Source organism: Gadus morhua, chromosome 13 (genome assembly GCF_902167405.1).
Source record: "Gadus morhua chromosome 13, gadMor3.0, whole genome shotgun sequence".
In the NCBI taxonomy this organism is placed as follows: Eukaryota; Metazoa; Chordata; class Actinopteri; order Gadiformes; family Gadidae; genus Gadus; species Gadus morhua.
In genome coordinates, this window is record NC_044060.1 from 9,323,449 (window position 1) to 9,348,853 (window position 25,405).

At 47.7% G+C, this 25,405-nt stretch overlaps 1 protein-coding gene across 1 annotated transcript in view; it reads left to right on the forward strand.

Moving 5' to 3' along the window:
• Window positions 1–1,133: 1,133 nt before the first annotated feature.
• flnba (filamin B a) overlaps window positions 1,134–25,405 on the forward strand; it is a 37,508-nt gene continuing 13,236 nt past the window's right edge. The window contains exons 1-30 of the mRNA XM_030374169.1: window positions 1,134–1,549; window positions 7,622–7,731; window positions 8,455–8,590; window positions 8,802–8,899; window positions 9,293–9,440; window positions 9,558–9,676; window positions 9,772–9,846; window positions 10,036–10,198; window positions 11,077–11,277; window positions 11,594–11,731; window positions 11,968–12,094; window positions 12,175–12,311; window positions 12,418–12,611; window positions 13,302–13,415; window positions 13,503–13,646; window positions 16,356–16,479; window positions 16,878–17,041; window positions 17,301–17,391; window positions 17,937–18,106; window positions 18,338–18,455; window positions 18,988–19,067; window positions 19,300–19,485; window positions 19,905–20,219; window positions 20,320–20,407; window positions 20,615–20,815; window positions 21,028–21,198; window positions 21,467–21,629; window positions 22,874–23,034; window positions 24,316–24,483; window positions 24,910–25,033. Coding sequence (XP_030230029.1) covers window positions 1,258–1,549; window positions 7,622–7,731; window positions 8,455–8,590; window positions 8,802–8,899; window positions 9,293–9,440; window positions 9,558–9,676; window positions 9,772–9,846; window positions 10,036–10,198; window positions 11,077–11,277; window positions 11,594–11,731; window positions 11,968–12,094; window positions 12,175–12,311; window positions 12,418–12,611; window positions 13,302–13,415; window positions 13,503–13,646; window positions 16,356–16,479; window positions 16,878–17,041; window positions 17,301–17,391; window positions 17,937–18,106; window positions 18,338–18,455; window positions 18,988–19,067; window positions 19,300–19,485; window positions 19,905–20,219; window positions 20,320–20,407; window positions 20,615–20,815; window positions 21,028–21,198; window positions 21,467–21,629; window positions 22,874–23,034; window positions 24,316–24,483; window positions 24,910–25,033 — 4,520 coding nt within the window. The 5' untranslated portion in view covers window positions 1,134–1,257. The remainder of the gene's footprint in view (window positions 1,550–7,621; window positions 7,732–8,454; window positions 8,591–8,801; window positions 8,900–9,292; window positions 9,441–9,557; window positions 9,677–9,771; window positions 9,847–10,035; window positions 10,199–11,076; window positions 11,278–11,593; window positions 11,732–11,967; window positions 12,095–12,174; window positions 12,312–12,417; window positions 12,612–13,301; window positions 13,416–13,502; window positions 13,647–16,355; window positions 16,480–16,877; window positions 17,042–17,300; window positions 17,392–17,936; window positions 18,107–18,337; window positions 18,456–18,987; window positions 19,068–19,299; window positions 19,486–19,904; window positions 20,220–20,319; window positions 20,408–20,614; window positions 20,816–21,027; window positions 21,199–21,466; window positions 21,630–22,873; window positions 23,035–24,315; window positions 24,484–24,909; window positions 25,034–25,405) is intronic.

A 25,405-nucleotide genomic window follows, 5' to 3' on the forward strand; every position in this document is an offset into this window, starting at 1 on the left:
AGTTCAATATCACTACTAATCTATGGTGTTTATCAGTTTAATTAACAGTCTAGTTATTAATACTTGTATATTGTTCTATATAACAGTCCTCTCTCTTTGATAGATTGAGAGAAAACTGACAAAGAGATGGGTGTCTGTGTGGGTGTGTGATCAAACGCTTGAGTGATAATGACAGGCTTGACTCATGTTCTGACTTGGTGTGTTTGTCTCCTGGGACGACAGAAATCAAGTGTAGCATGATGTCATCAGCATGCCAGTTTCTGAACATCAAGCTGTTGTGCAACTCCTGTCCGTCTCTCTCTACCTGTGTCTGCCTGTCTGTCTTTCAGGCTGCATGTCTCTCTACCTGTCCGTGCACTTGACTACCTGTCCCTCTGTCTATCTGTCTGTCTGTCTGTCTGTCTATCTGCTTGTCTGTTTCTCTACCTGTTTGTCGGTCAATCTGTATACCAGTCAGCCTTTCCGTCTCTGCCTGTCGGCCTACCTATCAGTCTGTCTGTCTGTCTGTCTGTCTATCTCTACTTGTACGTCTACCGATCTGTCTGTGAGTCTGTCGGTCTCCCTACCTTTCTGTCTGCCGGTCAGCGTGTCTCTCTGTCCATTTACCTGTCTTCCCCTGTCTGTCTGTCTGTCGGTCTGTCTGTCCATCTTTCTACTTGTTCACCTCTCTCTGTCTGTCTCTCCATCTCTATGAAATAATTTATGGATTAAAAATATACTATTTCTACACTATCAAATATAACATATACTATAATTTATCTAATATATACTCTTTTATATACAGTATTAAAAGTAATCCTGATGTTTCAAAAACAGATTGGGTTGTCTGTGTGTGCGCGTGTGTGTGTGTGTGTGTGTGCGTGTGTGCGCGTGCTTGTGTCTTCACATTTAAACAAGGTGTGTAGACTACCAGGTGTGTGTATTTGAATATTAGGGTGTGTGTTTGCTTCAATCTATCTCTGACATGTCGCGATTTCTATAGCATTTCATTTGCTTATTTTGCATATTCTTTGCCGATACATGATCTTTCATTCTTTCATTCTATCATTCTTTCTCTCTTTCTTTCTTTCTTTCTTTCGTCATCGTTAACTAGTGCGCATGCGCAGTGTGCGGCTCCCAGAGTGAGGAGAGTCGTGCTCTCAGACCGCGAACAGAGTGACTCCTGACGGCTCCTAGGCAGCAGCAGCTTCCAGCCCGAAAACTTCAGACTAAAGTTACTTAAGTTCCTCATACATCGGAGCCGAGAGACGCAGCAAGATGCCGGTCACGGAGAAAGACCTGGCGGACGACGCTCCGTGGAAGAAGATCCAACAGAACACTTTCACCCGTTGGTGCAACGAGCACCTCAAGTGTGTCAACAAGCGGATAGCGGACCTGCAGTTGGACCTGAGCGACGGACTGAGACTCATCTCCCTGCTGGAGGTGCTGAGCCAGAAAGGCATGCTGAGGAAGTACCACTCGAGGCCCACTTTCCGCCAGATGAAGCTGGAGAACGTGTCCCTGGCGCTGGAGTTCCTGGAGCGGGAAAACATCAAGCTGGTGTCCATAGGTGAGTTCAGGAACCCCGGCTCCTGGAGCTCCACCTACCCGCTCCCCTCCCACCCCTGCGGACATGCATAAACTCACCTCAAAGACTTTTAGAAGTCACAAAATCCAATGCAGGCGGTCGGCTTTTTGATTATGTTTTCATTCATTTTATTGAGGTACTATTGACATGTACCGTGTTGCTCAGAGGTCAGAACACGCGGTGTCTTGGTTCAGGTCAAAGTCCCTTATTCGTTTCGTTATTGCTCTGCGATTACGAGGTGATATCACTTTTTTTGATTATACACACCTGCCTCCCTCTCCGAATAGGATTGGACATGAAAGGTGTTATTGATGATGAACAGAAAAACGATCTAACGGGAAAGCATTGCGCAGCCTCCTATTACCAGTGGTGGGCTTTATCTGGTTGGAGTGTTCTGGTGTATTGAGCCATGCTTATTGATAAGACCACTTTGGGACACGAGCATCACCCCACCCACCACAACTCTTTAAATACGGTTTGATTTTGTGAGAGACAACTGATGGAGTGGTCATCCTCTAATGGATCTGTGCCCCTGGTCCTTCACAGATGTGTTGCTTACAATGTGCGAGAGAGTTTGTGTAAGTTACAGAGTCTGACAGTTTGTGTTGAGCAAGTATTTCATTTCTTTCAAAAAAAGTTGTTGACTAAGCACATGTTGGCACTCAGTCCTAAGATATCGTAATTCACCCCCCCCTCCTCCTCCTCCAACCTGTACCAACCACTGACTGGTCCAATCATTGTTATCTGCCTACCAGCAATGAAGCCAGTACTTTTGAAGCTTCAGGAAAAACTACAACTAGCATATGTAGACTCGTCTTCCCATCATTCCTGTTGACAACACAGGAAGTTGGGAATTTATTATTCATCACCTTCCTGTCTCCTCTTCCTGGTGTGTGTGTGTGTGTGTGTGTGTGTGTGTGTGTGTGTGTGTGTGTGTGTGTGTGTGTGTGTGTGTGTGTGTGTGTGTGTGTGTGTGTGTGTGTGTGTGTGTGTGTGTGTGTGTGTGTGTGTGTTTCCTCTTTAAGCAGTAGTCACGTCAGACGGGTGGGGCTGTGCGTTTTGGAAAGAGGCTTACTGATTGACTACACACACGGCGGTGAATGTGGAGGGAAACAATGGGTTACTTTTTGTCGGTATTTAGAGAGAGAGACATTGTGTTAGTTTGTGACATGCCTCACCTCCATGTCAGCCAATAACTCTGTGTATGTGAGGCAGCGTGTATGTGTATGTTAGGCTGCCTGTGTGTCTAAGGTGTGTATGTGTGATTGAAGGTGTGAGTGTGCCCGCTTGTTGCTTGGTTAATAACTTGCTAGCTGCTCCTGGTTTGGCCCTCAGAGCTTCATAGCTAGGAGCCTCAGAGCTAGTGACTGATAGCGAGGGGCTTCAGAGCTAAGGGGGCTCAGAGCTAAGGGCTTCAGAGCTAGGGGTCTCAGAGCTAGGGCCTCAGTACTAGTAGCCTCAGAATTAAGGGTAGGTTAGTCTGGGTAACGGTGTGCTCGCTATTACTGTTTTTCAGACAGACCATACATTCCATAATCTCTCTCATCTGATTGGCTGGTTGCAACCCTAGACTACATTTGATTGTCTGATTGCACAACCAGGTATAGAGAGGGGAAGTGGAGTGGGTGTTGGCTGGGTGAGTGTTCACTGTGGAGTACGTTGTGAAATCAATTCTGGGGTTTGAGAGAGATGAGTGATAAAAGATAAAGAGAAGGAGAGAGACATGTGCCATTATAATGTCTACACTGCAGAGTGAACGGAACGGATAGGTTTTTCACCTGGTTGGAATCTTCATGTCATTTAAGAAATGTAATATTCTATTTTACATGCAAATACAGAGAGAGATCAAGGAAAAGATGGAGAGAAAGACTTTAATGAACTGGCTCAACAGGATCCACTGCTTACGTGAACTAAACCATTCTGTGATCTCTCTCGATCTTGGTCTCTGTATCTGTCTCTCTCGCTTTGTTTCTGTCTCTCTCTCATTCTCCTTCCTAGGCCACTCTCTGCTTTCTATAGCTCCTCTCGTCAGATTGGCTGACACAGTCTGTCACTCTCCCTCCCTCCGGTCCCAGGTCTCCATGGAAACATGTGTAACAGTGGAACGTGAAAAGCCCTGTTTACAGTCTAGGCACAACACACACACGCACACGCAGCATGCGTACAAGTAATCCTCTTTAAGAGAGGGGTGGGGGGGGGGGGGTCAACCCAAAGAAGCTTACCTTTCCGATGAAACAACTGTCTCTCTGTCTGACTTTAAGAGGGGTGCATTCAACAAAGCCTGTGATTGGCGCCAGCCAATGATTGGCTGCGCTCTCATCCTCCGGTCAGGTCAAAGGTTAGAATCTGGGGATCGGAGATGAGGTAATTTCCTTCTATCCAAACACTTCTTCCGGTATGGGTTCCAAAGGTTAGCCCCATGGCTAACACTTGTTCACAAACAATGGAGTCATATAAACCCACAGTAGCAAAAACCGTTAGCCCTATGGAGCCAGAGGCTATTCGTTAACTTCCTTTAGCAAGTGTTGTGTGAGGTAATTCTTGTGTAATGTCTATTTCCTACATTTCATAGAACCCATGCAGGCATGTGCGCACAGGCACACATGTTGATTTCGGGAACACCTTGCAGACTGTGTCATTAAACACACACCCTCACCCACAGCTTAAATGTGTGTGTGTGTGTGTGTGTGTGTGTGTGTGTGTGTGTGTGTGTGTGTGTGTGTGTGTGTGTGTGTGTGTGTGTGTGTGTGTGTGTGTGTGTGTGTGTGTGTGTGTGTGTGTGTGTGTGTGTGTGTGTGATACAAAGCCTCTTTCTTGCCTGAGGGAAGGTAACATAAGTAGAGAAGACGGATAGATTTACCCACACACAGACAACCTCTTTTATCACTCTTTAAATCAACTCGTTGTAGTAGGTGCTTTGATGAACCAGCAAAATTTTCACCAGAAACCCCAAAGTAAACCTTTTAAACTTTGAAAAAGTCAACCTTCTTAAACTCCAGACCCTGAACTTGAATCCAGACTTTAACCTTTAATCTAGACACTGACATTCAATCCACACTCCTAACATGTAATCCAGGCTCTAAACATTAATCTAGATACTAGCCTTCAATCAAGACTCTAACCTTTAATTTAAACTCAGAACATTGACGTTAAATCCAAACTCTGACTTTTAATGAAGACTTAAATTGAGTAGACTCTAACCTTGAATACAGACTCTAAATTTGTATCTAGATACTGAACCGTAATCTAGATACCAAGCTTTAACCCAGACTCTTAACTCAAACTCAAACTGTAAACTCTTTATTTTATTCTTGTCCTTCATCATAGCGGTTTATTTCCAATGGGTTGACTGGATAACCCTCCCCCCTTTCCCACCACATGTATGGGCTGGTTATGGTGACATCATAGCCAGTGAACAGCAGGATGAGGTCATGCAGGCCTAAACTTGTGTGGGTGTGTGGGTGTGGGTGTGGGGATGGGTATGTGTGTTTGTGGATGCCAGATGTTAAATGGTGCATGTCATGGACATGTTAAGTGTGTGTGTGTACATGAGGGTGTGTGGGGCACAGATGCATATTGCATAAGCCACGTGGTTAAACAGTTCAAAGCTAAAACCATCACTAAACTTACTCATCCAAGTCGGAGACGTTCTCCATATTAATGACTGATGTTTTGGACAGGGTGTGTTGCTAGGGTAGGTGTAGTCTGGGTGCTAGAGTAGGTATATTCTGGAAGTTGTTTCCTTTGGTAGAGTAGGCTGATGGTTGACCATAGAGTTTGTATAGTCTGATGCTGTGGTGCTAGGGTGGAAATAGTCTGAGAGTATTGAGGTAGGTGTATTCTGATGCTTGTTGTTAGGATAGGTATAGTTTGATGTTGTGTTGCTAGGGTAAGTATAGTTCGATATTTGTTGCTGAGGTAGGTATATTGTAATCATTGTTGCTAGGATGAGCTGATAGTTGTTGCTAGGGTAGGCTAGCTGTGTTGTAAACCTGCACTGGTCAGAGACCTTGTGTGACTGTCAAACATCAATAACTAGTCTGGCTTAATGGCTGGCTGCAGACTCACTCGGACTGATCTGTGTGCTGGAAACAGATTTATTTATTTTGTTTGACTAAAACATAGTGTGTGGGAGGGTGTGGACAGGGTGTGGCCCTCCGATAAGACCATACACGCTCACACTTTCCTTTGACATAGACATGCAATAGTAATTATATTGACTATTATCATTAATAATGAAGGTAGCTGGGAACTGAAAAAGTACTGCTGCAGGCCACAGAACACAGCTTTCACGGGCAAACTAGAGGAGGATTAATAATAGGTTATTAAAATGGTGCATGGTAGCACAGGGTAAAGTCCAGGCAAACTGCCTTCTGACATTCTTTCATGTGTGTGTGTGTGTGTGTGTGTGTGTGTGTGTGTGTGTGTGTGTGTGTGTGTGTGTGTGTGTGTGTGTGTGTGTGTGTGTGTGTGTGTGTGTGTGTGTGTGTGTGTGTGTGTGTGTGCAAAGGTTGTCCACTTGCTATTGTTACTGCTAACTGGCAGGATGTTTGCTAGGAAAAACCATGAACACGCACACAAACTCTCTCACACACACACACACACACACAATCACACAGGATATAAGGCTGACACATACACACCTGCGGCCCCGCCTGTGTGCGGGTGGTGTCAGAACATTCCAGAGGACACGCCTTAATATGTGCTTCTGTGTTTAACTCTTAGACCAGCTGGTTAGGAAACATTAACCTGCTAGAGTTCCGAAGGGAAAATATAGAAACACAATATAGCAGAGGGGATCTTTAGAGAATCCTGGCAAGGGATTAAAACAATGGAATTTATTAATCAATGTGTAAATGAGAATAAACAATCCATGAATGGGGTTGGAGTATTCTGATCTAAACACTAGCCACTCATTTTTTGCTAGTTTCGAAACGTGCCTTCTCTGAAAAATTCTCCTTGCTGAGAGGGTCTCTTGTACCTCAGAATGACAGTGTGATATCTCAGGAATGTGTCACTGCCTATTCATGACGGGGAACATAATAATGGCTGCTGGACCTGTCCTCTGTGGGTTCACAGATCGGCCAAATGCCTCCAATCTGGACAACATCCACTTTAAAACCCATCCTGATACCAAAAAGCCCAAGGAACTAAATGCTTTTCAACCTATGGCTCTCACATCCCTTGTCGTGAAATTTACTTTGAAGTTTTTACAATATATTCTTGTCTCCCTCATTGATGGCAAATTAGACCCCTTGCATTTTTGCTTACCAAGCTGGTAAAGGTGTGGAGGATGCAGATCTCCTCATTCTCGCACTATGGAAAAGCACCTTGAGAAACCCAAATCTCATGTGAATCTATAATTCTCTGAATTCTTTTAAACAAGATGCAGCCTTATATTTAGATAGAGTGACTTGCTCCTTATTTTAAATTGCAAGATCAGCAATTTTGGTATTGCTTTAAGATTTCCTTAATGATTGAATTCAGCAGATTTGTGTGAATGGACACATGTCTATCACAAGGTCTCAAATCGGGGCTATACCCCGGGTTGCGTCCTGTCCCCCTGCTTGTTGTTTATACAGAAAGCTGTAGAACGGTTCAAGTTTCACTTGGTGAAGTTCTCTGATGCCAGGGAACGGCCTACTTTCACTTCTCCAGAGTGTGGAGTCAGATCACGGTTGTTTCCGTTGCCTGCCCCCGTCAAATGGTGTGACGAAAACTTCCTGACCATAATATGCCAAAAAACAAGGAATTAACGATTTAATTCTCACAAAATAGTCAAAAATCAAAAGCCCAACATGTTGAATCTTTTGACACATGCAAGTATCTAGTATTCGCGACACTAAGTCCTTTCTCCTTCTTCTCTCTGGCCCAAAAACGTTGACTGTAGTCATTTTAAATAACTGTTACGTTGGCACTCCCACTTGTGATGTTACTAGAGGGTACATTTTGAAATGGCTTGTAATGGCCAATCAAACTCGTGCCTTGTGTTGGATTAGGAGCCTTTTTAAAAGGGATAGCGGAGCGTTGACCTGACCCCTGACCTGTGTCCAGACTCCAAGGCCATCGTGGACGGGAACCTGAAGCTGATCCTGGGTATGATCTGGACGCTCATCCTCCACTACTCCATCTCCATGCCAGTCTGGGAGGACGAGGACGATGTGGTACTGCTCGCACACAAACATAGACACAGACACACACACAGAGACACCCGCGCAGAGACACCCGCGCAGAGACACCCGCGCAGAGACACCCGCGCAGAGACACCCGCGCAGAGACACCCGCGCAGAGACACGCGCACAGACACACGCGCACAGAGACACGCGCACAGAGACACACGCACAGAGACACACGCACAGAGACACGCGCACAGAGACACGCGCACAGAGACACGGGCACAGAGACACATGCACAGAGACACAGCCAATCATGAAGAGACAGACAGACAGACAGACGGGTAGGGATTTAGACTAGTAGACACACACAGACAGACGGGTAGGGATTTAGACTAGTAGACACAGACAGACCGAGAGCAAAGCAGACGGGAATGTCTATGCTCATCCCCAAAGCGTCTTTCTTGTTTGTTTACAGTGTAACCAGATATATTTCTATAGTTATATTTATGTTTTATAAATGTCAATGTCTTCAAACACGACGACTTGATTCATCTGGACCTCACTTCTTTATTTTATGAAGTTTGTTGTAGCCATTTGTTCTGCAGATTCACATTGATGTACGTGGGTGATTTGAGTTATGGCTATGACTTACTTTTGACCTGCACGGCACCTGCGCCGGATCCAAGTGTTAGGTGGTTGTCATGGTGACGGGGTTTGCGAGGGGGACACGGTTCTCATGGTAACGGGGTGTGACGTTGTGATGTCCTCCAGGCGGATAAGAAGACCCCCAAGCAGCGTCTGCTGGGCTGGATCCAGAACAAGGTGCCCGACCTGCCCATCAACAACTTTGCTCGAGACTGGAAGGACGGCCGGGCCCTGGGGGCACTGGTGGACAGCTGTGCTCCTGGTGAGGGGATGGGGATGGGGATGGGGGGGGGCACGCACGCGCACGCACGCGCACGCACGCGCACGCACGTGCGTGTGCGTGTGTGTGTTTGTGCCTGTTCCATTGCATATAACTACTTGAGGCTTTTACCCGTAGCAACTTGTAGCAACGGCATTCCACCATCAAGATAGTATTGTATTTAATAGTGCGTGTGCCACATTTTGTTTTCTAGGCTTGTGTCCTGACTGGGAGACCTGGGATCCAGTGAAACCAGTAGAGAACGCCAGTGAAGCCATGCAGCTGGCCGACACATGGCTGGGAATACCACAGGTCCCGCCCCTAAACTACTCCTCTCCTAACCTCTTCCCTCCTCTCCACTTCTCTCCTTATCTCCTCTCCTCTCCTCCCCTCCCATTCTCTCCTTTCCTCCTCTTGTCTCCTTCCCTGCTCTTCTCCTCTCCTTCTCCCTTCTCTAATCCCTTTTCTTCTCCTCTTCTCTTAAAAATGCAGTAGGTAATATTTAACAGCTATATTTTGAGGGTAATTGTTAGGAACGGAACAGCCATCCGTCAGTTATTGAGTGGGATGCATGTGGAAGCATCTTGCTCGCTTCTGCTTTTTCTCTCAAACCACTTTCTCTCAAACAGTACCGACCGCACCCTTTTTGAATAACGTTTGTGTGTATTAATAACAAAGGTGTTCACTGTTCTTCACCACCCCCAGGTGATAGCGCCTGAGGAGATCATCGACCCCAGCGTGGACGAGCAGTCTGTGATGACCTACTTGTCCCAGTTCCCCAAGTCCAAGCTGAAACCCGGCGCGCCCCTCAAACCCAAGCTCAACCCCAAGAAGGCTCGCGCTTACGGCCGAGGTAACACACACACACACGCGTGCGCATGTAGTTGCACCAAGCAGGTGTGAGTGTGATTAGCCGTTACAAGCCGTTAGATGTTATCCACTGTCATTCCCCCCCCCCCCTCCCTCCCAGGTATCGAACCGACGGGTAACCACGTGATGCGTCCGGCGGTCTTCACCGTGGACACCTTCAGCTCCGGCCAGGCTCAGATCACCGTCTACGTGGAGGACCCCGCGGGACTGAAGGAGGAGGTGGCCTAACTGCCCCGGAGCACGACTGTACACGTTCTAGTAGTAGTAGTACGGACAGGAGGGGTTAAACAGTTGTGTGTCTGTGTGTGTGTCAGGTGAAGGCGGTTCTTAATGAGGGGAAGAAGACCTACAATGTCACCTACGTCCCAAAGGTGGTCGGCAATCACAAGGTAACGGCTCAGCCAATCAGCACCGGGCGCTGTTGGTGCTTCCTGGTGATAGAGTGGTTGCTTTATGTGTACAGGGGAACAGTGTTGCTTGTGTTTCCCTCGGTTATGGGGACTTTTGATTGTGTTCCGTAGGTAACGGCCACTGTCATTCGTGTTTCCCTGGTTACAGTGCTGCTTGTGTTTCCCTAGGTAACGGTGCTATTCGCAGGCCAGCAGATCCCCAAGAGTCCGTTCGAGGTGGGCGTGGAGAAGGCCCTGGGCGACGCCAGCAAGGTCACGACCAAGGGCGTGGGCCTCGATCCCACGGGCAACATCGCCAACAAACCCACCTACTTCGATATCTACACCGCAGGTTCGATCCCCAGTCACCACACCGGAGGCCGGCACCAACGGACTCCTGCGAAACGTTATCTCACTTCATCCAACCTTTTAGGATCAGGCTATTTCTGCTTCTGCTGAGTGGTGTTCATGACGATGCACTACGGTGGACATCCATTTAAAAGGCCGTGAGTGGTCCCCCAGTGGGCGGTGGAGGCGGTTCAAAATCGATCAGGTTTAGTTCAGATCATTAGAAGACCTGCAGGCGCAGTTGTTTTTAATGAGGGGGTGGGACTTAATGACTGGTGTTAACAAGGGGGTCTAGATTTCAAAACTTGTGTTAAGAATGGGGTGTGGCTGTATGGTTCGTGTTAATGAGTGGGGGTGGTCTCAAGGCTGTGGTTAATGAGTGGGGGTGGTCTCAAGGCTGTGGTTAATGAGTGGGGGTGGTCTCAAGGCTGTGGTTAATGAGAGGGGGTGGTCTCAAGGCTGTTAATGAGAGGGTGTGGTCTCAAGGCTATGGTTAAAGAGAGGGGGTGGTCTCAAGGCTGTGGTTAATGAGAGGGTGTGGTCTCAAGGCTATGGTTAATGAGAGGGGGTGGTCTCAAGGCTATGGTTAAAGAGAGGGGGTGGTCTCAAGGCTATGGTGATGAGTGTGTGGTCTCAAGGCTATTGTTAATGAGAGGGTGTGGTCTCAAGGCTATGGTGATGAGTGTGTGGTCTCAAGGCTATTGTTAATGAGAGGGGGTGGTCCCAAGAGTATTGTTAATGAGAGGGTGTGGTCTCAAGGCTATTGTTAATGAGAGGGTGTGGTCTCAAGGCTGTGGTTAATGAGAGGGGGTGGTCTCAAGGCTATGGTTAATGGGAGGGTGTGGCTTCAAGGCGTACTAACGAGGGGGTGTGGTCTGCCAGGAGCGGGAGTCGGGGATGTGACGGTGGTGGTGAAGGACCCCCAGGGCCGTGATAACACGGTGGAGGTGATGATGGAGGACCAGGGCGACGCCACGTACCGCTGCACCTACCGGCCCACCCAGACCGGCCCCCACGCCGTCGCCATATCCTTCGCCGGCGTCGCCATACCCAAGAGCCCCTTCCCCGTCGAAATCGCACCCGGTAAGTTCTGATGGAATAATGAACATGGAAGTATTCTATTTCATTTACAGTTATTATATTTTTATTTGATTCTAATTACTTCATGCCTAGTTTTTGTTTCTCACACTTTTTCTTATTATATTGCATTATTGAAGGAGCCTGAGACTCAAGGATTTTATTGCCAGCGACCGCTGCTGTAATTGTTGACCAAAAAACATCTTAAATCTTGAATCTTGAATATCATCTCACAGGTCAGATGATGCCCGGGTCATGTGACCACGGCAGAGAGCCAGGGTTAACTCTGTTTGTCCTTCTGTCTGTCTGTCTGTCTGTCCAGCGTGTGTTGCGGGCGCGTGCAGGGCGACAGGTCGGGGACTCCAGCCGTCAGGGGTGAGGGTGAAACAGGCGGCCGACTTCCGTGTGGACACCCGGAACGCCGGGAGTGGTGATCTGAAGGTGCTCCTGAAAGGACCCAGTGAGTGCAGCTAGTCACACTGGGAGATAGCCACTACACCCAAAGTCTGCTAGTGGTTATACTGGGAGCCTAGCAGTACAGCCACAGTATGCTACTGGTGACTCAAACACTGTGTGTGTGTGTGTGTGTGTGTGTGTGTGTGTGTGTGTGTGTGTGTGTGTGTGTGTGTGTGTGTGTGTGTGTGTGTGTGTGTGTGTGTGTGTGTGTGTGTGTGTGTGTGTGTGTGTGTGTGTCAGAGGGTCGTGAGGAGCAGGTGAAGCAGACAGAGAGTGACGCCGGTGTGTTTGGTTATGAATACCACCCCCTGACTCCTGGGAAATACACCGTGTCCCTCACCTGGGGGGGTGTACACATACCAAAGAGGTAACTCACACACACACGCGCACACACACTCCATTGAAGCTGTAAGCCCCCTCCTGACCTCCTGTCCTCCTCACCTCCAGTCCCTTTGAGGTGGTCGTAGGACCTGAGGCCGGACCCCAGAAGGTTCGTGCCTGGGGCCCTGGTCTGGAGAAGGGGATTGTGGGTAAATCGGCCAACTTTGTGGTGGAGTCTGTTGGCAGCGATGTGGGCGCACTCGGTAAGAGAACATGACACAAGATGGCGTAGAATCGTGTTCATATTGTCATCGACTCCGGGTCAGTGAGTCGCCCCTGGCTCGTCTAACCCGGTTGTCGTGGGTTCAGGGTTCGCCATCGAGGGTCCGTCGCAGGCCAGGATCGAGTGCAACGACCAGAACGACGGCTCCTGTGACGTGCTGTACTGGCCCACGGAGCCCGGGGAGTACGCGGTGCACGTCACCTGTGACGACGAGGACATCGAGGACAGCCCCTTCATGGCCCACATCGTCCCCGACGACGGGGCCAGCAGCGCCTCCAAGGTGACCGCCGCCATGCGTCACTTCCTGGTCACATGACTCCACTGTAGAACAAGGGTTAGGTCAGATACAGGGTGATATGTACGGTACAGTAAGTTAATTAGACATAGTTTAAAATATACATTAATTTGACATTAATATATAGACCTTTGTGTAGGTAGAACTACAGTAGAATAGATAAAGTTACTGTAGAAAGAGAGCTACTGTAGAATGGAACGTTACAGTTCATATAGAGCTGCAATAAAATAGACAGTGACACTTACATAGAGCTACATTAGAACATAAAGTTAATGTACCACATATAGATACAGTAGGAAAGCATGATGGTATAGTAGTGTATATATATATAGCTACATTTGAATAATAGTTATTGTACAATATATAGGAAAAGTAAAATAGAAAGAGCTACAGTAGAATAGATAGAGTTACAGTTTAATCAGATTGTTGGACTTTCAGTATTAGAAAGTTAAATTGGAATAGAGTTACAGCACCAAGATATCTACAATAGAATAAATTGACTGTCTAATAGATAGAGCTACATTATAATAAACAGTTGCAGTAGAATACACTCAAAGTACAATAGTTACAAAATAATTAAACCATTACAGAAGAATAGTAACGGTAGTTATTTACGGTACAACAGGATAGTGAACTAGTTGCCTGGGACTGAGTCTGTTTGTGATTGGTTGCTAGGTGAAGGCGTACGGGCCGGGGCTAGAGAAGACCGGCTGCATCATCAACCAACCGGCAGAGTTCACCGTTAACGGGAAGGACGCTGGGAAAGGACCTCTGGCCATTGCAGCTCAGGTACGACACACACACACGCCCCCTCGCTCACACACACTCTCATGCGCACCGTCTGACCCTCTGTCTGTCCTCCTGTGTGTCCTCCAGGATGCAGAGGGAGTGCCTGTGGCGGTGAAGGTCAAGTCTAAAGGAGACGGGCTCTACAGCTGCTCCTACACCCCGGCCACAGCCCTCAAACACACCTTGGCTGTCACCTGGGGCAACACCAGCATCCCCAACAGCCCCTTCCGGGTAAGCAGCCAATCACAGCCTCCGATCGCTGCCGAGCATGTACACGTCGTCCAATCAAACATCGGAGTCAAGGAGAGAGCGAAGGTCTTCCAATCAGACCTGGGTATTCTGGCGAAGGAGAGTAAGACCAACCAATCGAAAGGCTTAGTTCCACAGGTTAAACAAAAGAGAGCTCTCATAATCATCCTCACCTCTACCGAGGACAGATGGATCTAGTCTGGTTAGCATCCTGTAGCTGTCCAGTTAGCATCCAGCTAGCTGGCCGTTGCATTTCAGGGTTTCTCACAGAAAATGTGTTAGTTGGGGTGGTGGGGTTTGCTGGGGGGGGGGGCTGTATCTTTTACAGGTGGTCCATTTATGTTTATTTTCATGCAGGCTGTTCGACTGCAGCCTGATCTATACAAGGAGAGTGAAAGAAGTTTAAATTATCTTAAGCTTTTGAACACCGTAGTTAAGCGGCAGGCGCTGTAAAGTGCCGTGGGAAACCCTGCTTTTATTTTTGCATCCAGTTTGCAATCACTTAGCTTCCTGCTTGCTTCTTGTGTGCTTCCTTTATCATCCTGTAACCATCCAGTTAGAATCCTGCTAAGATCCATACAAAACACAGACCGCCTCCAACATCACACAACAGGATGTTTATTGGTCGATTCATGTCTGAGTTGACCCTAGAGTGTTACTGCTTTAATCGTTAACGTTACATTTCAAATATAGATTAGGTGATTTAGTCAATTATTTTCTATTGACCACCAAGTTTCAATTGTATTTGTATAGCCCTTATCACCATTAACGTCTCAAAGGGCTGAACAGGCCTAATATTTATGGTGCATGTTTCTTCATTTTGTCTAATTTGCACTTGATCCCAATAATCTACTAACTGTACTAAATGCTCCTGTATGTTAGTAATAGTATGACTGTTAAATTATATTCCATCAAATGGAAAGTATTAAATTTACTGCATGCTACATTTCAGTGTTGTTATGACATTAACTAAGCTTGAAGCACTCTGTATCACTGTAGCTAACCTGGTAGTTCCTTCTGGAAGATCCCTGTTTTATGTTTCTCGAACTTCACAAAGACAACATACTCAACCCAGCAAACTGGGATTCCAAAACGTCAAACTGTATGTCAGCCCAGCACCCAAATCGTACCATTTTAAACGCTATAATCAGTTTACACAGCCATACTTTATCAGCCAATTTGATCACAATTAAAAAAACGAACTCCTAGCTGAACTTTAGAACTAATCTTTATAATCCATCTTTACAACCAAACAATCTTGAGATTTGGATTCAAACTTTGAATCATAAACTGCTTTATCTCTGCAACGGGCAAAAGTTTGTCTTAGTGAAGTTCACCAAGGCTGCAACTTTCAATCAAACCTGAAACAAGTGGGTTTGGGGTTTGATTCCAACGTGGCCTCGCATTCAAAGAACGTCTGCACTCATGGTATTGTTAGACGATAAAGTTTTGTTAGAAGGACATCAATGAGTATATAATGTATTTGGTGAAACAGTATTTCCTCCATGGTTCGGAGCGTTGTGTGACCTGCAGGAGTCGTCACGTCGTGAATGCGTCAGAGGAATAGGAGTGGTGTGTCATGTTGAAACAACAGTTAGTCTACTTAGTTGCATAAGGGATGAGTCACCTCACCTGGCCCTGCGGTGCTGTGTACTGTCTGTTAGTCATCTGGCTGGTTGATCTCTGCTGCCAGAAAGGGATGAACGGCTCTCATAAAAGTACAAACTCAGCGTTTTCCCACCGGCCACTGCCAGAGGGCTTCTGTGGCCTCGCATCGGGCCTGATCTGCTTCTGTTGTGGTACTGGTCCAAGCTGAATCGAACTGGCTAGATAAGCCAGTTTTTTTTTTTGGTTCTGGTTTGAATCAGATAAGCTCTTCTGTAATCCAGTTTCAACCACCACACTGTTTGTGCAAAATGTTCAGCTAACTAGCGAAACCTTGTTCATTTAAAGTAATTTATATTATATTTTATAGAATTGATTGTCAGTCTTACTTCAAAAATAAATCAAAACTTTTCAATCAAATATCTGGGTGTGCCGTTTGTTTTAACCCTGCCCGTTGTATATTAAGTATGCATGATTGCTCTTGATGAAATATACATTAACTGAATAAAATAACCCTATAACCCCAAACACACACAGTTCACAAATGCAGGATAACACATAATAGTAGTATTAAAGTATGTGTAGGCAATTTAGAGAAACAAGCCAGACTAAGCTAGTTTTGAAAGTATCCAACTGAAGAAATCTAGGCCCTAAAAGCCACTCCCCCAAAACGCATGACTAGCGTTTAATCTTAAGCAACAGGTCTGCCTAGCCTTGCTGAAGCCTCCGGTAATGCGCAATGTGTGCACAGGCAGAGTACCGGAAAGAGAGGACAGGTAGTCCAGCCAATCATGTCATTTGCCACAAATTACATGGGCTTATTACAGGCCTGCAACAGCCACATATGCCGTCATTTTTATCATTTATTTTGTCAGTGCATTTCATATATTGATTACTGTCAGGGTTTAAAGAGAATTTCAACATATAACAATGACAATGACAGACAAAGTGTGCTTTAGCACTATTTAATTCTGTTTAGAATTGTTCATTTAAACCAACTGTTGAATTGTCTTGAGTCCATAAACATATTTCTTTCACTAACGCCCTAACCTTTTTAAAACGTGCATGTTGCTTATTGTGTCTCAGGTGGGTGTTGGGAAAGGCAGCCACCCCGGCCAGGTGAAGGTGTTCGGCCCTGGGGTGGAGCGGAGCGGCCTGAAGGCCGACCAGCCCACACACTTCACCGTGGACTGTAGTGGAGCAGGAGAAGGTAACACACACACACACCACACCACACCACACCACACCACACACACACACACACACACATTGTGGCCATGACCCCGACACTGTCCATTTAGATTTCATGGTGACATAAAGATGTACGTTTCTTCAAGTTTTTTCAAGTTTAGTTTTTATTCATACTTAAAAATGGCCAAAATGGTAAATGTATACAATTTTGTTCAGTAGACAGCCGCAATGAACCTTCTGCATGTATGAATGGCCGTAGTCCTGAGACCATAGGAACAAACTTTCTGAATGAACAATGAGCTGAGCTTCTGGCTAGGAAACCAGTTATGAATTCCCTTGAGAGCTACATTTCCAACAACGTGGTGTGTGTGTGTGTGTGTGTGTGTGTGTGTGTGTGTGTGTGTGTGGTGTGTGTAGGGGAGGTGAGTGTAGGGGTCAAGTGTGAGCCTAGCAGACCGAGTGACCAGCAGGAGGAAGACGTGGAGTTTGACATCATCCCCAACGCCAACGACACCATCACCGTCAAGTACACCCCCCCCGCTGCCGGGACCGTCACCATCAAGGTCCTGTTTGCTGACCAGGTGGGCTCACACACACGCTCACTCACTCCTACTCACTCCTACTCACTCCTACTCATACACTCACTCATACACACACTCATACACTTACTCATACTCACACGCACTTACTCATGCTCACTTACTCATACTCACACTCACTCATTCTAACACAAACACATTCTCACACTCACCCTCGCTCGCATACACACGCAGGCATCCCAGTAAAGTTACCCACACGGCTGTTGTTCAATACTGACCATTTTGGTTTTCTTCTTTTCAGGAAGTACCTCAAAGTCCCTTCCGGGTCAAGGTTGATCCATCCCACGATGCTTCCAAGGTCAAAGCAGAAGGTCCTGGACTCACACGTAAAGGTACACACCTTCACTTCTGTCATCACATCTCTAACCTTATCTCTGCTCACACCTCTAACCCTATCTCTAGTCACATCTCTAACCTCTAACCTTATCTCTACTAACATCTCCGACATTAATTCTAATCACATCTCTAACATTATCTCTAGTCTCATCTCTAACCTTATCTCTACTCGCACCTCTATCCTTATCTCTGCTCACACTGTAACCTTATCTCTACTCACACTCTAACCTTATCTCTAGTCTCACCTCTAACCTTATCTACACTCACACCTCTATCCTTATCTCTGCTCACACTATAACCTTATCTCTACTCACACTCTAACCTTATCTCTAGTCTCATCTCTAACCTTATCTACACTCACACCTCTATCCTTATCTCTACTCGTATCTCTAACCTTATCTCTTCTCTTGTCTCTAACCGTCTCTCAAACCGTGTCTCTTCTCGTCTCTCTAACCTTCTCTTCTCTCTAACCTTGTCGTCTCTCTAACCTTCTCTTCTCGTCTCTCTATCCTTATCTCTAACCTTCTCCCCATCTCTCCAGGGGTGGAGGCGGGTAAACCCACACACTTCACGGTGTTCACGAAGGGAGCCGGTAAAGCTCCGCTGGACGTCTCCTTCTCCGCGGCCCAGAAGGGCCCCGCCGTACTGGACTATGACATCATCGACAACTACGACTACTCTCACACTGTCAAATACACACCTGCTGCACAGGTACACCCCAATACACACAAAGAACACATTCAATGCACACCTGTACAGGTACACGCTAATTCATACATGTTGTACAGGTACACACTCGGATACACAATTGTTTAGGTTCAAACTAGTGTGTGTGTGTGTGTGTGTGTGTGTGTGTGTGTGTGTGTGTGTGTGTGTGTGTGTGTGTGTGTGTGTGTGTGTGTGTGTGTGTGTGTGTGTGTGTGTGTGTGTGTGTGTGTGTAGGGGGACTTGGGGGTCACTGTGACATTCGGAGGAGACCCCATCCCCAAGAGCCCCTTCAAGGTTTCCGTGGCAGCTCCCCTGGACCTGGACCGGATTAACGTTGACGGCCTGAACGCAAGTAAGAGCCGTCTGTCTGACTGTCTCTGTATCCATTTGTCTGTTTCTCAGTCTGTCTGACCATCTACCTCAGCGTCCTGTTTAAAGTTGTACTCTTATCTGTCTGTCTGTTTACCTGCCTCTATATCTGCTCTTCTGTCCTACCTCTCTGTCTTATCTGTCTGTCTGACCCTATACCTGTTTTATTGTTTTACTTTTATCTGTCTGACCCTATACCTGTTTTATTGTTTTACTTTTATCTGTATCTCTGACTGGCCCTATACCTGTTTTATTGTTTTACTTTTATCTGTATCTCTGACTGACCCTATACCTGTTTTATTGTTTTACTTTTATCTGTATCTCTGACTGACCCTATACCTGTTTTATTGTTTTACTTTTATCTGTCTCTCTCTGACTGACGCTATACCTGTTTTATTGTTTTACTTTTATCTGTCTCTCTCTGACTGACCCTATACCTGTTTTATTGTTTTACTCTTATCTGTCTCTCTGTCTGACCCTATACCTGTTTGTACTCTAATCTGTGTGTGTGCCAGGAGTGGAGGTGAACCAGGAGCAGGAGGTGGTGGTGGACACGGATGGAGCCGGCGGTCAGGGTCGTCTGCAGGTGGTGCTGGTAAGCTAACCCACACTAGCGCCTCACAATAACTGTAAGCAGGGGGGCATAGTAACTGGTTAGTGCAACGCTAACCTGCTACCTGCTAACTTCTCACGATTAGCATGTTGGCATGTGTGAACTGTGCGAGCCTTAATCAGGTGAACGTGTATCGCTAGTCGTTAGCATGTTAGCACATGGCTAGCCGTTAGCATGTTAGCAGTTTAGCTAACCAGTGTTTTGCGGTCCCCAGCGGAGCCCTAGCAAGCGGTCGCTGCCCTGCGTCTTGGAGCCCCACGCTTCGAGAGCTAACTGTAGCCTGGTGCGCTACACCCCCACCGAGGAGGGGCAGTACGCTGTGGACGTGACCTACGACGGGCACCCTGTCCCGGGCAGCCCCTTCCCCGTGGAGGCCGAGCTACCCCCGGACCCCAGCAAGGTATGACTGGAGACACACACACACACACACACACACACACACACACACACACACACACACACACACACACACACACACACACACACACACACACACACTAAAGTATATGACACTCAGACATATACACACACTAAAGTATATGACACTCAGACATGCAAGTAAACAAAAAACAACCTGCACTAATTTCAACAATCTTAACCCAGCACCAAGTAACATAAGCCATGGACCCCCACACATCTTCAGCCAACAACACTAACAACACACAACACACTCACTCACCCACTCACTCACTCACTCACTCACTCACTCACTCACTCACTCACCCTGCAATTTAAGCGCCTCACACTACTTGCAGAGCTACACAGGGAATGTAACCCCTAACCCTGTCAGTGCCTTGCTAAACTGTGTTGTTCCCGCAGGTGAGGGCTTCAGGTCCCGGCCTGAAAGGCGGGGTGGTCGGCAGTCCGGCCCCCTTCTCCATCGACACCAAGGGGGCGGGCACCGGGGGTCTGGGGCTGACGGTGGAGGGTCCGATGGAGGCTAAGATCGAGTGCTCTGACAACGGGGACGGGACCTGCTCCGTGTCCTACCTCCCCACGGAGCCCGGCGACTACCTGGTCAACATCCTGTTTGAGGACGTCCACATCCCGGGTTCCCCCTTCAGGGCTGACGTGGTCATGCCCTTTGACCCCAGCCAGGTGTTGGCCTCTGGGTCAGGCCTCAAGAGAGCCAAGGTGAGCCCCCTCTAGGTTAAGAACAGGTCAAAGGTCATTGTTGAGCTATTGAAGGATGTCGAGGGAAATTATCTGACATCCTGACTTCCCGTCTTCCCAGGTGGGTGAGGTCAGTGAGGTGATGGTGGATTGTTCCAGAGCTGGTCCAGGTCAACTGACCCTGGAGGCCAGACCAGAGTCTGGTTCTGGTAAGTCTGAACGCATCACCACTGCACACATTCCTGTACACCTATTACCACAAGGACCTGTGGTGTCATGATGGCAGTTCCTGTCAGTCTGATGCCACTTTCTGTCTCTATACACGTATTACCGCCTTCACCGTTCCCTACCACGTCACTTCCTAGTCTGACGTTACTTCATGTGCTTCTCTGACGTCACTTCCCGTGTGTTCCCAGGCGCGGGGGCCAAGACTGAAGTGGTGGACCGCGGCGGGGGGAAGTACACGGTGAGCTACGTCCCGCTGACCGCCGGCATGTACACCCTGCTGCTCCGCTACGGGGGGCAGCCGGCCGCTGGCTTCCCCACCACCGTCAACGTCCTGCCGGCCGTAGACACCTCCAAGGTCAAGGTGTTTGGACCTGGGGTGGACGACAAAGGTAGAGAGACACACGCATACTACTGTCTTTACACCGCAGTTCTCTGCTTCCTTCTCTTCTTTCTCCTCTTCTTCGTCCTCCGGCCACTGTGTGTGTGTGTGTGTGTGTGTCCGAATAAACAGGGAAGGGGAGGGGCGTTTGTGAGACTTAACGTGTGTGTGTGTGTGTGTGTGTGTGTGTTAATGGGATGTAACGGGTTTGTGTCGGCCCAGTCTACAGGGAAGCGACCACGGACTTCACGGTGGACGCGCGGCCCCTGAGCCGGCGGGGCGGGGACCACGTGCGGTCGGAGGTGACGGGCCCCGGGGGGGAGGTGACGGAGTGTGTGGTGAAGGACAACGCAGACGGGACCTACGCCGTGGAATACACGCCCTATGAGAAGGGTCAGTCACCGCATCGTACCACGCTTCTCCATACTCATATACTCACTGTGTTTACATGGTTGTGTGTGTGTGTCCGATTTAACGAAGGAGGGGGGGGCGTTGGTGAGATTTAATGTGTGTGTGTGTGTGTGTGTGTGTGTGTGTGTGTGTGTGTTGATGTGATTTAATATGGTTGTGTGTTGATGTGATTTAACGTGGTTCCGTGTTGTGATTTAACAAGGTTGGGTTGTGCGTTGTGATTTAACATGGTTGTGTGTGTGTGTTCTAGGGATCCACAGCCTCCAGGTGTGGTACCAGGACACTGAGGTGCCCAAGTCTCCCCTCAGCGTGACGGTGTGTGAGGGCTGCGACCCCAGCAGGGTGAAGGCCAGCGGCCCGGGCCTCAGTCAGGCCGTCAGCAACCGACCCAACCACTTCAACATACTCACCAGGTATACTGCTACACACTCACCAGGTACTGCTACACACTCACCAGGTACTGCTACACACTCACCAGGTATACTGCTACACACTCACCAGGTACTGCTACACACTCACCAGGTACTGCTACACACTCACCAGGTATACTGCTACACATTCACCAGGTATACTGCTACACACTCACCAGGTACTGCTACACACTCACCAGGTACTGCTACACACTCACCAGGTACTGCTACACACTCACCAGGTACTGCTACACACTCACCAGGTACTGCTACACACTCACCAGGTATACTGCTACACACTCACCAGGTATACTGCTACACACTCACCAGGTACTGCTACACACTCACCAGGTACTGCTACACACTCACCAGGTACTGCTACACACTCACCAGGTATACTGCTACACACTCACCAGGTATACTGCTACACACTCACCAGGTATACTGCTACACACTCACCAGGTATACTGCTACACACTCACCAGGTACTGCTACACACTCACCAGGTACTGCTACACACTCACCAGGTATACTGCTACACACTCACCAGGTATACTGCTACACACTCACCAGGTATACTGCTACACACTCACCAGGTATACTGCTACACACTCACCAGGTATACTGCTACACACTCACCAGGTACTGCTACACACTCACCAGGTAGTACTACACACTCAACAAGGTGGTACTACACACTCAACAAGGTGGTACTACACACTCAACAAGGTGGTGCTTCACACTCACCAGGTAGTACTACATACTCAACAAGGTGGTACTACATACTCAACAAGGTGGTACTACACACTCACCAGGTAGTAATACATACTTAACCAGGTGGTACTACTAGTCTGACGGGAGGACCTCTAACAGCTGGAGAGCCATTGACATGTTGCGCCTTATATTATAGATCCATCGGATATGGATAGATCCATCGAATGTAATGGTTCGATGCAAAATCAATAATCAGTATACTAGAAAGCTGACCGTAATCATCTTTTAAGCGTTAACCTCCATGCTGTGCATGTACATAAAACGTTCTCTTTATTCTTCATTTTCTCAATCCCCGCTGGTTGTGAACCACGACCTTAATCCAGACCATACGGTATATGAGCCGTCGTTGTTGTGGTACAGAGTCTGACGGCCTGTGGTTGTGTGGGACAGGGATGTCTGGCAATGTGTGTGTGGGTGTTTGGTGCCTGGGGGTCTGAGTCTGGTGTCTGACAGAGTGTGCTTGCGTGGGACAGGGGGGCCGGTGTTGGGGGTCTGGGCATCACTGTGGAAGGCCCGTCCGAGTCCAAGATGTCCTGCAAGGACAACAAGGACGGCAGCTGCAGCGTGGAGTACACCCCCTTCACCGCGGGACAGTACGACGTCAACATCACCTACGGAGGAGAACACATCCCAGGTACCCCTTGTAAACCCAAACGACCCTGCTGCTGTGTATGAAAACACACAGGAGGAATGTGCTTTCTTGTTCTCCCGTTTTATTTATTTTTTTGGACTGCCGGAGCTGCCCCAACGTATTGTGTTGCAGAGTGATTTGTGACTGAAAGCTGCTTCATCGTTATAAGACCACATCAATGAGATGAACAATGAAATGAAAACCACATTTGAGAATGTCGTGATTGCTGCTCGTCAGCTTAATTGAGTTGGAATGTTTGTGTCCACTAATATGGTTACCATGACGTCATAATCCGGTAAAACGCTTCCTTCTAACCGCACTAGATCGTAAAAAAACGGATCCCCAGGAGTTCAGGATGATGTCAGAAAACCCCCTAAACAGGAACTTTCTAATTAAAGCACTAATGTGTAGGTGTGCCAGAACGGTGTGTTTACCGGCTTAACAAGCCGCGGCATGACCTCATGGTCTGTGTTTACGTGTCCGCTGGATAACGAGGGCGTCCATTCATGGTCGACGCGGCGGTTAGCTCGCCATGTGGTTGTAATTAGCCGCCGCTAATAGACCCGGCTTTGTGTGCCGAGCGGTTCCAGGAAGCGCCCAGCGGGGTGCCGGCTGGTCCCGCCGGGGAATGAGGTCGCTCCGTGTTCAACCGCCCGTTTCATCACAGAAGTTGGAATTGGGCCCAATGTACTGTATCTGACAATGTGGGGTTTCACCACTGCTGCTCATTGCTGCTCCTTATGGATGCATTGTGGGTATATACTGTATGTACCCACAATGCACTGTGGGATAAGCATACACTTGATGTCCACATATTTCCAAGCTATATCCCTTAATGCATAATGGTTTTTATTGTCATTGGAATCATCCAATAGCGATGGTCGGCCAATATGTGAAAATTAGCTATTTGGGTCAACATCTGAAATGTTTGCTTGTTTATGCAACAAATCCGCTTCCGCTGCATAATTAGTGTAGGAATTCCCTGTCTAACTGACACTCCCCTAACGTTTAGGCCACACCCCCTCACCCTAATGGTGCTTGCACACTGCACCAACAAACGGCAACAATCGCTCCCATCGGACCAATTGGCCATTCCCACCGGTGGTTGTTGGATGTGGTCAGAGGACCTTTTGTTTTTATGAACAAGTCGAATCGGTCTTTGATCGGGTGTTGGTGTTTGTTGTGGCAGTGTGCAAGCCTCCTCAGACCACACCCTCCACACCACAGAACACACCCTCTCCCCCTAGCCCCTCCCCCCTGACCCGATGTCCATGGTGGTTGCAGGAAGTCCTTTTAAGGTGTCGGTGACGGATGAGGTGGATCCCAGCAAGGTGCGGGTGACTGGTCCGGGTGTGAGCTCAGGTGTGCGAGCGCGGGTCCCCCAGAGCTTCACCGTAGACTGCAGCAAGGCGGGCCAAGCTCCCCTGGCCGTCTCCCTCACCAACCCCAAAGGTAGCCCTCTCTCCTCACGTTACTGCTCCCAGAAGCACTAGTACAAAGATTAGCGTTGCTGCTACCATTACATCTTCTGCTGCAAGCACTACTACTACTGCTGCTCAAAGTAATACTGATATCCTTATTACCACAAATACCACACATAATTATCTCTACTAAAATGACTACTAATGTATTATAACTACTGCTATCACTACAATTATTACTGCTACTACTAGAGCTACGAGCTAGCTCTTCCTAAGCAGTAACCTGGATAGATCCTAGCTATAGCTAAGCATGCCGGATGCAAGCCATAGCTAAATGCTATCCAGGCTAGATGCTAGCTGTAGCTGGTAATAACCGGGCTACATGCTAGCTCTAGCTCAGTGCTAACCGGGCTGCATGCTAGCTTCAGCTAAGTACTAACCAGGCTTTTTGGGCCAGGTGTGGCTGAGCCTGTCCAGGTGAAGGACAACAGGGATGGAACCCACAGCGTCTCCTACAGCCCGTCTATAGAGGGAGTTCACTCCCTGGCTGTCAAGTACGCAGGGCAGGACGTCCCACGCAGGTGAACTACACTACTCTATACTCTACCTTACGCTGTGCTCATGATCACTTGCTGCTACAGGTAAGGCTAAGCAAGGAAACTTTATTTATATCGCGCTTTTCATACATGGGGCTGACTCAAAGTACTTCACATTAAAACATGGTCATAAAATGAAATAATAAAATAGATTAAAGTAAAAAAACTAAGGCAAGGAAGTGATAAAATGGATACGTCAAAGAAAATAAAGGCAAAGATAAAAAATAAAAAATTACGCAAGGGTTAACGCTTTTGACCTGTGAGCCCCTATTTGGTTCTGTTAAATCCTTGCGCCCCCATCTTTTCACGTTGTTGTGAATCTGCTCCCCCCTATCAACATCTGCCCCTGATATCAGT